The following is a 13595-nucleotide window of genomic DNA, read 5'->3' on the forward strand; positions in this document are numbered from 1 at the left end:
CTGAGTTAGTTGTCTAGGTATAGTCAGCCTGTGGATTTGAGGTTCCAAGATAAAAAAAAATACAAACTAGAAAAAAAAGAATAAAAATGACAAAAAAGAAATGATATACAATTAAAACAATTCAGCTTCTTTACATAAATGACTGTTGCCAAAAATGATGTTGTTGGATGAAAGAACATTGTTGCCAATTATTATAGTTGTAATTTTAGGGCTAGGGACAGTGATGGATTTATAATTTCATTGGTATAGGGGATTACCAGTTGAGGAAACTCTCCGACAATTCAAGTAGGCATCTTCTCTGAAATTTACAATCTGAACTGCCTATCTCAGAAGGCATGAAATTCAAGGACAGTATGGGGAAAAGTTTTGAAAATAAAGGTTCAAATTTTCATTATTTTATCATTTTGTTCTAGAGGAGAGAATATTTTAATTTTTAGTTATTTTTCTGTGTCAAAGGCAGAAGGATCACTTTTTTATCCTTCTAGAGGTAAATGGCTATTAATTATCCTGGTGGAATCCTGCCATATTAAAAAAAATCAATGAAAATGGAATTCTTATAAATTGGGATTTTTATCATCTATGACTTCTTCAAGTGGATGCTTTGCTTTAGCAAAGAGATGGGAATAATAATTTAAAAATAGATGTGACCATTTATCACAAAAAACTAAAATATATAATAATACCTATTTCTATCATTATTTCTTGTGATCATAATGAAAAATTAATTTTAACTATTCCCTTAATGAATAATCTCCCCATTCACTTTTAAGTTAATTTAATAGTACTATGTTTTTCTAATTTTGATAATAATAATGATGTTGATATCTAGACTTTTTAACACCTTAAGTTTGGTACAGTGCTTGGCATGTTATCTTATTTTATCTTTGCAATAAGTTTGAGAGGTAAGTGCTTCTTCTATTATTCTCATTTTACATATTAGGAAACTGGGATTGAGTGAAACTAAGTGACTTGTTCAAGGTCATGCAGCTAGTTAGTGAGATTCTAAAGTGACATGTAAACTCAGGTCTTCCTGATGCCAAGTTTAAAACTATCCACTGTACTGCATACTGGGAAGATGTCCTCTTTACAATTACTCAAAGAAGGTGAGTTCAACATGAGTTTTTCCCCCAAAACTGCAATAGATACTTCTCCAAAATAAACTGGAGAATAAGAGCAGAACTCAGTTGAAGGCAGCCATATGACTAAAACACCCCAAATAGCTTGGTATGACAAGCTTTCACCAGTAAAGGAAATTTTGTAACATTGACCCTAAAGAAATTTAATCCAGAGAAGTTCCCTCCTCATTCCACTTTACATTTCCCCAAGATAAAAAATAAAATAAAATAAAAAGCCTCTGGCTCTTTGTGGTGACAGCACAGGCAACGGATTAACATATTTGTGGTGCTGAGCTCCAGGCAACATATTAACTTAACTGTACTGTCATAACAAGCTGCCATTGCCTTGGCAGCTTTGCAAACTATACTGCTTTAAGGAAAAGGAATCATACTCCCCAAGGAGAAGATGCATATTTCTCCCCGATAATGAGGTACTTTTAAAAGCAGTAATAAGCCTTTCATTCACTCAGGATCTAGTTAGCCCACTGAAGCAATCAATCATTGAGTAAATGATACCCTAATAGCATAAAATATGATAGTACATATGAAGTGCTTTGTAAACCATAAAGTGCTATAGAAGTACTGATTTTTTGGTTCCAGTTCTGGTTCTTCTCCTTTTTCCCCTCATTATAACAGCTATTTGTGACTCATGTTCTGAAGGAATCACAGACGCATTTTAAAGGAACATTTCCAGAAAAACCCAGTTAGATTTGCCTGAACTGATGCTGAGCAAACTGAGCAGAATCTATAGAATAAGTAATATGAAAACAATAACATCATAAAGAAACTTGAAAAGTCTGATCAACATAGTGACCAGGCATGATTTCCTGACAGAAATGTGATTATACAGATGGAGTCTTATAAATAGACAGAGTGATAGATAAGATAGATAGATAGATAGATAGATAGATAGATAGATAGATAGGTAGATAGATAGATGGATGGATGGATGGATGGATGGATGGATGGGTAGATAGATAGATGGATAGATAGATAGATAGATAGATAGATAGATAGATAGATAGATGTATGGATAGATAGATAGATAGATAGATAGATAGATGGATAGAGATAGATGGATGGATGGATAGATAGATAGATAGATAGATAGATAGATAGATAGATAGATAGATAGATTTATTTTATACATACATACATACATTTATATTGGACATGGCCAATTTGGGAATTTATTTTGCTTTGATTATGGTTATTTATTATAAGAGTTTTCTTTTTCTTTTCTTTTTCATCCATTGGTGGGAGATGAGAGAGAATAGATTGCAATAATTAAAAAAAAGATTTAAATAAAAAGAATAGAGCTCAGACACTTCCTAAGCTGTCACTTAACTCCTTTTGCCTAGTGGTTACAGTTCTTCTGCCTCAGAACCAATAATAGGTATTATTGATTCAAAGGCAGAAGTTAAAGGTTTAAACAAAATAATAAGAGTTCATATACTTTGAGACTAGACCACAAAAGTATAAGCCAGGTTTTTAGTGAGTTTTGGTTCAGCCACTTGTTGCATTACAAGACCACACAAAGCTCATCTTTCTTTGATTAGGATGATTGAAAACAAGAGCAGGCTGATCACGTGCAGCCCTTCATCTTCCCCTTCCCATCAGCTGCACTGCCTCTGACTAGGAGAGAAGTGTTACTTACATGCAATGCGCACATAAGCCTTCCGGCTCTTTGTGGTGCCTGCAGAGCTCCAAGCAACACACTGGCACCAGTAATCTTCGGGTCCAAAGAGCTCTTCAACTTGTTGGCGGGAAATCTCAATGCTCACTTCCCGGACAATGAGACCTGCCAAAAGAAATTAAAATTCGTATAAAGATAAGACTTATGAAAGGTGACATGCCAAAAAATGAGCCATGTATATCTTTTAATAGGATCTTTTTTAAAAATGAGTCTTGGCAGAGCTGTGGAACCATATCGTAGATATAATATTGCTTTATCACTTTTCTTATCAGGCTTGCCTCTTGTGTTGGCTCCATTCCTTTTACTTGCTTAACCCATTGTTCTTTCTCACTTTTTTATTCTGGACTTCTTGACCCCATATCTTTGGCATTCTACAAAACTCCACCCTTTACAATGTGGCTAGAATAATCATTTCTGATCCCTTGAGCCATCTTTTTCCTTACCAAATTAGATTTTCCATCTTCTAGGAATGCGCATAATCATTTAATAGGTTTTTGATAAAATACCACCCCTATCCCCAAACATGATTGTTTCCAAATTGCCTAAACCAAGGAGAAGGAAACAGATGGCACAGAAAAATAAAAAAGAGTCATATATGTTTGTCTAAACATGATAGCTTATAATTTCTATTCTTTTCTTTTCTTTCATTGAAGCATTGAATCAGTGCTGTTGAACCCATTAGGAATATAAGACAATGGCAATTTAACATCAATCCATTTTTAAAAACCTGGATCGGTGATTTAATCCAGGTATGGAATTCCATAAGTAAACACCCTCTTCCTAGGCTTATTAGACAGTAATTTGGCATCTCATAGGCTTAGAGAGATGCTTGGGATGCTGGGGATGAAGCAGTCAGTGACCCTGGTCTGAAGCGAATGTCTGAGGTAGAACTTAAGTTTAGTCTACCTGGCTCTTAAACAAAGTCTTTCTCCATTATACTCTGGTTATTTAACAACAGTCTATTTTAACAAACACTGTCTTAGAGGACTGGAACAGGTCTTCACACTTCCTAGAAAGCAAAAGAAGTCCCCAATGGCAACTTGACACTCTCCCAGTTCTAATAAGATGCAGTTTTCAGAATCTTTCAGAATCAGACTTTAAATGTTAAAAGTTAAATATCAAAGGTATAATAAGACATAATTTATTCATTTAAAATCTCAATAACCAGAAAATAAAGTTCTTTTCCACTCTTAAGTTACTACTATAGTAAAAACAATTGTGTTATGTGCCCCACTAATTACCTTGGTGTACTTGGAAAAGTCACTTAACATTTTACCACTCAATTTCCTCATCTATGAAAAAAAAGGGTTGGATTAGGTTCCTTTCAGCTTTAAATGCTATGAAACTATGATCCAGAATCATTATTAGTTTATTTGTCCTGGGAAAACTCCTGGCTATTTTCAGGATTTAAATTTCATTTTTCTCTATGTACTATATAGGGAAAGAGGAGAATCATAAGATTTAAGAGCTAGACAGGACCAGGGACCAAATATTTCATTTTATAGATGGAAAACCCAAGGCCCAGGTGGGAGAAAGGACTTACCAGGTTCTCACAGATATTAATTAGCAGAGCCAGGATTTGAATTTATATCTTCTGACCTCAAATCTAGTGCTCCTTTCACTGTCTAATAATTAAGTTTTGCCAAAGTCTCTAGCTGCATGAATACAGGGATTGACAAGAAGGTTGATAGTTCCCGCATTAGCAACCTCAATAGAGAAGGGTACCCTTGAAGAAACTATAAGCTTTGCAAGGATGATAAATGGATTTTTGTTCTCAATAAGAGTAGCTCCCATTTTCCTTTGGGCTTTTTGCCTTTCTCACAACAATTTTATGTAGTACATTGTGCAAATATTATTAGCCCCATTTCAATTATCAGTCTTGCAGAAGTTCATTGGGTGACCCATGAATATATAGCTAATAAGAAATAGAATCAGAGCTCTAAATATATAGTAAATATACATACTATCTATATGTACACATATATAAATATATCAAGCAATAACAAAGTAGGAATTATATATATATATGCATATATATATAACATAATTAACAGAAGGAAGATACTAGAATTAAGAGGGGTTGGGAAGGCCTCTTGTAGAAGGTAGCATTTTAGTTGGAACTTAAATGACAATCAGAGGTGTCAGTAGTCAAAATAAAGGAAGGAGAGCTTTTCAGGAAGGAGGAACAGCCAGAGAAAATGTCTGGTGCCAAGAGATGGAGTGCCTTATTTGTGGAAAAGTTATGAGGTCAGTGTCACTGGACTGAAAAATATATGTCAGGGTATAAGGTGTAAGAAGACTAGAAAGGAAGAAAGGGCTAAGTTCTGAAGGGCTTTTAATACCAACGAGAGAATTTTATGTTTGTCCTAAAGGCATTAGAAAGCCATTGAATTTTATTGAATAGGCAGGGGGAGATGATCAGACCTGAATTTTAGGACAATCATTTAGCCCCTGAATGGAAAAGAATCTGGAGCAGGGAGACACTTGAGGCAAGCAGACCCACCAGCAGGCTATGGCAGTAATCAAGGTGTGAGGCTTACACTAGTTTGGTGGCACTATCAGAAGAAAGAAGAAAGAAAGGGGCATGTTTAAGAGATGTTACAGAGGTGCAATCAAAAGGCCTTGGAGAGAAAGTTGGGAGTCCAGGATGACTCCTAAGTTGGGAGTCTGGGAGACTGGGAATATGAGGTTGCCCCTTACAGTAATAGTGGAATGGGGGTGGGGAGGGTTAGGAGGAAAGATAAGGAGTTGTATTTTGAATATGCTGAGTTCAAGTTGTCTACTACACATCTAGTGTGACATATTTGAACTAGAAGAAGCCCTCCAGGGTTTCCACATCCTTCATTGAGGGCTGGTGGAAAGAAATGGCCAAGGATCACACAGGTTGAAAAGGCATGGAGTGAAGGGAATGATCAAAGTGAGATCACAGATTCACTGATGTATAGATCGTATCTGTTACCTTTGCTACCTTACAATTATTTTATTCACGATTTCTGGATGACATACACTTAAACACAGTCACAGATGTATATTTAAAAACTTTTATTGGGTGGATGGGGGAGTGGTAAGTTTTGTTCAGATCTGTGATGTCCTTCCTAAGTGTAGAAAGCTGTTGAGAAATGGCCCTGGAATAATAAAATCAGTAGCTATTCTGTAACTGAGAGCTAGTACTTGAATGATGTATTTCAAAATATGGCTACGATGAAACTATTATTGTATAAACTATCCTTTTAAGGAAAAGAGACAGACACACACAGACAGACACACACACACACACACAGAGAGAGAGAGAGAGAGAGAGAGAGAGAGAGAGGGAGAGAGAGAGAGAGAGAGAGAGAGAGAGAGAGAGAGAGAGAGGGAGAGAGGGAGAGAGAGAGAGAGAGAGAGAGAGAGAGAGAGAGAGAGAGAGAGAGAGAGAGAGAGAGAGAGAGAGAGAGAGAGAGGGAGGAAGGGAGGGAGAGAGAGAGAGAGAGAGAGAGAGAGAGAGAGAGAGAGGAGGGAGGGAGGGAGGGAGGGAGAGAGAGAGAGAGAGAGAGAGAGAGAGGGAGGGAGGGAGGGAGGGAGGGAGAGAGAGAGAGAGAGAGAGAGAGAGAGAGAGAGAGAGAGAGAGAGAGAGAGAGAGAGAGAGAGAGAGAGAGAGATTTAACCTGTAATTTGTTTGACATAATAGAGTCTAGGAATTAGAGATGCTAATGGTATGGCAATAACAGACCTGGGGCAACTGAGGGTTCTGACTCATCCTTTTCAGGGAGAATGTATAGCCATGGTACAGGAAGTATAATTGGAAGAAGTAGATAACCCAGATACTTTGAAAATATACAGACAGGAGGTGCTGTGATAAGGACAGAAATCTGCAGGTGGCTTTCTTTTTCTACCCCTGCATTTATCCTTCTCAAGGGAACAAAGTAAGAGGATAGATGACAGATCTTCCAGATTTATCTTGGAAAGGATAGAAGTGGATCCACTGGAGGGGAGAACAAGGATTTCCCAAAAAGAAATCTGGCCATACTTTAGGTAGACTTTTAATCCAGCTATAAAGGCTATGAATTGAAAACTGGTATCTACAGTGTCCTAGTAAAGTAAGAAGCCTGGAAAATTCCTCCCTAAATGATTCATATCCTGAAGAGTCTTAGAAACTATTAAAATTCCGTTAACCTGCCATAGCCTTCATGTTAAATGTGCTTTGCTATATCCTAATTATTTGAAATTTGGTGGCCAATTTTATATGATGTGAAATAATACAAAGTTATTCAGAATTTGTAGTTAATTAGAACATCCTATTCCCACCATTCTAAATAAAAGGGAGTTTAACATATGCTTTTCAGGCAAAGATTAAGGAATATAATAGTCTCCTAGGCAAAAGTTCTCTCTTATTATGCTAAACAATGCAGGACCATGAAGATACACACAGAGTCCACTTTCCCATATAAGCCACAACACTTGGTCGCTATTTCTACATCTCCAAATTGGCTGCAACAAGGTAGTTCTCTATTGTTTATAATTACTCATATTTCTAGAGCACAATAAAGTGTTCCCTCACCCCAAGCCTGAGAGATATGTGTAAGTTATCTTCATCCTCATTTTACAGATGAAGCTAGAATAAGTGACTTCCTACAAAATCATACATCTAGTAAGTACCTATCTTAAAAAGAATCTCACTGTCAGGGGAATCTAGGTGACCCAGTGGATTGAGAGCTAGGCCTATTGGTGGGAGATTATGGGTTCAAATCTGGTCTTACACACTTGCTACCTGTGTGGTTCTGAGCAAGTCACTTAAACTCCTTTACCTAGCTCTTACAATGCACAGTATTGATTCTAAGATAGAAGATAAGGGTTTAAAAAATTAAATCTCACTGTCTACCTAGTCTTAGTGCCTTGGCAGCTGTTTATTTACTGCCTGTTCCTTAGGAGAAAGAAGGAACAAAAGCTACTATTCAGCAACTAGAAGTGAAATTCTTCCTAAATGTCTTATTAATTTACTGGGTTGAAGGGTAGATAAATCACACATGTATGTATTACCTTAAATCTGTGGTGACTATAAAGTACAAACCAACAAATGGCCTCAGGAATGTGAAACCATACACAAATATTTAGTGTTCTGAGGTGATAAACTCAGGCTTCTTTTTGCTGCTTCTACTACAGCAATTCCGGGAAAACTAATGAAAAGACAGTCGATTTTCACTCAGGCCACTGTTCCTTTCTAACCAACTACCATCAAGAGTGGTTCGGCTGACCACAGATCTGAAGCCTGGAAGCTTCCTGGAAGCCACAGTTCCATTCCTCTGCCATGGGGAATACAAGGTGATATTCATTGAATGAATGTGCCCAATTGTGTGGCCTGCTACAACCCATGGGCATTTGGGAGGCTGGCGTGCACCTTGAGGTTGCCTTCTATTTTACAGATGTCCCATTCAGAAGGAACAGGATTAATTACTGTTTGTGTGTAGTTGTCCCATCCCATAGCCCACAGTTTACATTCCAATATGTGGTTAACATAAGAACAAAAAAATGGAACTTCAGTAGGGAACATCTAAAAAGTTTAGCATCAAGAGTTCTGTAGAATCAGAGGTATTATTCAGATTGGGGTACTGGCTACATACCAGCTTTTCATTACCATAGATAAGTTCATTAGCCATGACATTTTATTCATAAAGCCAGAGATGGCTTTGGGTAAAATAAGTACTAATCTTTGAAGACATAACTTCTTTGAAAATAAAGTTCCAACTCTAGTTGATGGCCTAGGACAGAGAAAGCAGGCCGACGAATTTTGAAATGGCATAAGCATCCTTTCTAAGGAATGCTGCTTTGAAAAGCTTTTGGTGACTCCAAATTGGTTTCAGGCCATTTAATGCAGGAAAAAATGTTTCTGTGTACTGAGTATACTCAAATAGAAATGTGTATTTTTCCATCATGTCTAATAACATCAAAGGTTTTCCATCTCTACACTCTCTTTAATAATGGTACCTCTAGAATCCACCCTGTTTGAAGTTTGCAATGATTTGCTTTTATAATAGGGTTCATTGTGGTTGGGAGCCAGGGTACAGGACAGTAATTGGAGAGCTCCAGCAAGAAGCCTTATAATGAGCAGAGTTGACAAGTTAATAGGGAGTCTGAGAAGACTTAAAAATTCTAGATATAAATACCACTGTCTGGCATGTATATACATATATATAAATACACACATATATAAGTATAAAATATTTATAGTGCCTCCAACATGCCAATGATCTCATTTCGATAGACTTTTATCTATTTTAAAATTACAATTTTACTTTCATAAAAGCAAAAAGAAATTTTTCCCCTCGCAGATGCCATTATGGACAAATTGATTTTTCTAGTTCCCTAATTCTTTAAACCTTTTTTTTTTCTTGAAATTCAGACTGTATATGTTGTAACTGAAAAGACTGTCATCCAGTGAGCTGTCAAAAGACCTTTCATATCTGTTCAAGGATTGATCTCATCAGAATGTTGTTTTTAGTAACAGAAATCATAGGTAGGAAATTACCTGTGAGGAAACTCGTAACAACGTAATCAGCAACTCGGTGACTTTTATTCATTGACAGTGTCTTGGGGTCACTGAGGAGTTAAAAACCTCACCCAGCATTCCACTTCTGGGTCATATCAAAGGGTGAACCTAAACCAAAGTTTTTGTGACAGCAAAGCTAATCTCTTATCAAATATGTGAGCTTGTGTTGGTTTCTATGAACACAGAATTAGAGATTTAGAACCAGAAGAGAATTCAGGAATCATCCACTTGAACTCTTTCATTTTATTGATGAAGAAACTGAGGCACAGAGAGCTTACTATGTACTTATAAGTGTTTGAAACAGAGTTTGAATTTAGAACCAGTTCATTGCTCATGTATATGGTCACATATAATTTGGTTTTTTTATACCATGTATGCATTTGGCTAAAAAGTAGTGATAATGAATTGAGAAAGTAATGGTATATTAGACATTCTTTAAAATGTACTCCTTTAGAGTTTAGGTCTGGGCTAAATCTTTAGGGTGTTTTTTTTTGGGGGGTTATTTTTTTAACCTCCTGAGAACAGGAGGGCAGAGGAAAAGTGCCAAGCCGTCATGTTGTGCAAGCTTGAAAGCACGACTTTGCTGGGACTTTTTTGTACTGGGAGATGGGTTACAGAGGTCATACTGTGAAATCTCATTATCGCGCAGTTTCAGTTATAGTACAGGTTGCTACATTATAACAAAGCTCTGGAGTATGTTACAAAATGTTTATTGAATTAGTGTGGTAATATTCTTATGTTCTCTATAAGAGCTTAATCATATTAGTTTTCACTAATATAATATAAAATATGAGACATAATAACATTTCTGGATATCTTGATAAAATTCAGTTTATAAAGATATCAGAGACAAGCTTCATTCCATTATAATTTAATACAATATTACACAATAAACATGATAATTTCTATAGTTACTTGTGAACCTAACTAGAACAAAAATAACATATGATCTCAAGGAAAGACTTTAATACCAAATATTAGAGTTATTGTGGAATTTAAAACATTTGTCCAGCCTTTTAGTTTTTTTCTTTTTTTAATTAGGAAGTTAACAAACATTATCAAAGAAACAAACCAAGCAAGTCACAAATATCTCAAAAATACAAATAATTTTAAAGAGGATTTCACATAGAATTATGAATTTCTGTTACACATAGTTAATTTTTAAAGTATATATTAATTTAAGCAAGTAGTAATAAAACTGCTCTATATATGACCCCTTCTGCCTTTTTTTGTTTTCTGTGTATTTTAAATATTTTATCACTCTATTACATGCACCCTTCCTTCCTTCTTCTCTCTGTCTCTCTCTCTCTGTCTCTCTTTCTCTTTCTCTCCTCTCTCTTTCATCTTTATCACTACCCTTTAATTTATCCCACATCTCCTAATTAGAAGTCTTTCTTTATAATAAGTACAGTCAAGTGTACATACCCTGTTAAGCTTGGCCACAGAAAGAAATGTTTCCTTTACACAGCTTTCATTTGTAGAAATATAGAAGTTGTAATCTTTTTAAGTCAATAAAGGATTTTTTCATGCATTTTTGTCAGATCATAGAAAAATCCCTTACCATTTCCTTTATACTTTGTGATTACATTAATATGAGGTAGAAGACCCTTCTAAAAACATGTCTTGTTTTGCTCCTCTATCATGAGACACATCATGAGTTTTTTTCAGTCAAGACTGGTCCCTGATGATCAGAATTCTGAAGACTTTCAAAACTTTTCCATTATTTTGTTTTGGTCATATATATTGTTCTTTTGATTATACTCATTTTAGTAATCACCAGTTCATTAAATTTGTTCAAAGCTTTTTGAATATTTAATTTTTCAGCTTTCATTTGACACAAAAAAACATTATATGATATGAAATACTCTAATTTCTTAATTCATTAATGGGAATTTTCAATTCTATATCAATAAAAAATGAACAAATTGAAGGAAGTATACAATTTCCTTATATATTTTCTTTATTTCATACTGTCTTAACTTTGAAGTAATTTTGAATGCTATTGCAAGTAGGCAAGTATAAAGGTTTAAACTACTTCTTTTCTCATGATTGAGATTTAAACAATTCTTGGTATGAAATGTTTATTAAAATATAAATTTAATAAGCAAAAATAATGAAATACACAAATAGATAAAGGAATGAAATAATACACAACTAGGAACATCTGATTGGCAAGATGGCAGAGAAGTTATTTTCTATTAATTGCTCAATCCTACTAAGCTTAAAAAAAGAATTAAAATTCACTGATCAACTGAAGTGAGATTCACAAGACAAGGTAACGTCTTATGAAATAACAAAGGACAGCAATAACATGGACAGCTAGCTCTCACACAGTATCCCATCTTACATGCAGAGCTAACATAACCAGCTTCAGTGTTTGTCTGGGGAAGATTAGTGTCCCTGGTGTCTCTCTTTAAAGAAATGACTTACTTTCCATCTCTTCACAGCTTCTAAGAGGTAGACTACACTACTCTGACCAGTTAGGAAGGAACAGGAAAGCAATTGGAGGGGTTGGAAAGGGTGATATTCAGAAGCTGTAGACAGTGTAAAGCCAGATTGGGAAGTTTCCACAACTAAAGAAAAAGAGAAATATTTCTGGGTACAATATCTAGAAATATGATAACATAGAAATGTGGTGGAGGTGGTAGTTAAAATTTGGCACTGAAAAAGCTATTATCTCAAAAGGGACATAACAAAACAAAGAAGGAAAATGCAAGCATATGAAATGGAGAATAAAATTCAATATAGATTAAAATAGGAGTTCTGAACATGAGATCCATTAGCTGGGATGTCCAGGAATTTTTTTTAAAATGCCTTGATAATTCAACATATTTTTTTATCATGTACTTAAGCACACTAATCCAAGAATGAATCAACCAAACTACCAAAGGGGTCTATGATACAAAAAGATAAGAGAAAGGATAAAGGTGAGTAGAATAAGAAGGATAAATTAAGAGGAATGTTGGTAATGAAAGTATCGTCTTCTTGCATGCCTTTTGAGATCATAGAGGAAGCAAGGCTGCTGCACTTATGTGGTCAGAATCTGACAAGGAACAGCTGGGAAATTTGAAGGATTTTCCACCTTTCTACATGAAATACTAAGGATATTGGATATAATGCCCACATTCTATATTCACACAAAGCAGGAAAAGAACACTAGATGTGAAGTATGAGTTGTTAGGGAATCTATACAAATTCCTAATGACAAAAGCCATTCCCCAATATAAAAATGGTCAAAGGTTACGAACAGTATTTCTCAAAAAGAAGAGAGGAAAGGTATCAAAGATTCACATTTTTAAAAAGTTCCATATCATTAGTTATAAGAAAAAGGCAAAGTAAAACAAATCCTAGGTTTCACCCATCGAACTGGAAAAGATGACTAAAGTAAAGGAAAATGATGACTAGTAGAGGAAATAAAGGAGGACATATATACTAGCTAATTGATGATAAAGCTGAGGATTGGTCCAACAATTTGGAATTTTACTCGAAGACACTTTACTTTGAATATCTTATGATGATGACATCTTAATAGTAAAATGACATAATCTCTGCTTTCAAGGATCTATTATTATCCTTATATCATGTTTTAATTTTTCCAGTTATATAGACGTAAAAATGAGAAAAAGAATGCTACTAAATGAATGTTTGCAATAAGAATTCTGTAGAATCAGTTATTATGATACATGAGCTACTGATTACATACTAGCTTTTCATTATATGTGTAAATTGGTGACCAAAGATTAACCAAACAGAAAAAATTTTGTGCAGAATAGATAATATTTCCCCCCCTTTGAAAATAAAATTCAAACTTTACTAATGGCTTAAAAATTGAGAAAATATATTTTCTTGAATTTAAAATGTGATTAAAATCACTTTTAAGGTCTTCTATTTTATAGAGCTATGAGCTCTCCATATAGCCTGAAAGGAGAGTTAAAAGTATGAAAAAATGTTTGTGGTTTCTTTGACAAATAAAATAACTCCAAGAAAAATGTTGTATTAAGGCCTCCTACCACAGATGGCAGTTACACAACCCATAATTGAATTTAGCCAAACAACAAAACTACAATTTGTTTGGTACTCTGGTCGATATAACTGAAGATGAAGATTGGATTAATAATTTGTTCTAAGAAAGTATAGTTATGTTGTTAAAAATCAAGGTTAGAAAATCTAAAATAGCAACATATACTTTACCTTCTGCACAAACAAAGATTTGAGTTTTTAAAATGATATGAAGTTGAAAAGGAGTAGGAGTCTCCTG

The 13595-nt window shown here is 35.0% G+C and overlaps 1 protein-coding gene across 4 annotated transcripts in view; it reads right to left on the minus strand.

Annotated features, from left to right (window-relative positions):
• UNC5C (unc-5 netrin receptor C) overlaps nt 1-13595 on the minus strand; it is a 411855-nt gene that overhangs the window by 134140 nt on the left and 264120 nt on the right. For all 4 annotated transcript variants that reach the window (XM_001365174.4, XM_007495711.3, XM_056803309.1 and 1 more), the window contains exon 3: nt 2773-2916. In XM_001365174.4, the coding sequence (XP_001365211.2) occupies nt 2773-2916 (144 nt within the window). The remainder of the gene's footprint in view (nt 1-2772; nt 2917-13595) is intronic.

Source organism: Monodelphis domestica, chromosome 6, assembly GCF_027887165.1.
Source record: "Monodelphis domestica isolate mMonDom1 chromosome 6, mMonDom1.pri, whole genome shotgun sequence".
NCBI classification, from domain to species: Eukaryota; Metazoa; Chordata; class Mammalia; order Didelphimorphia; family Didelphidae; genus Monodelphis; species Monodelphis domestica.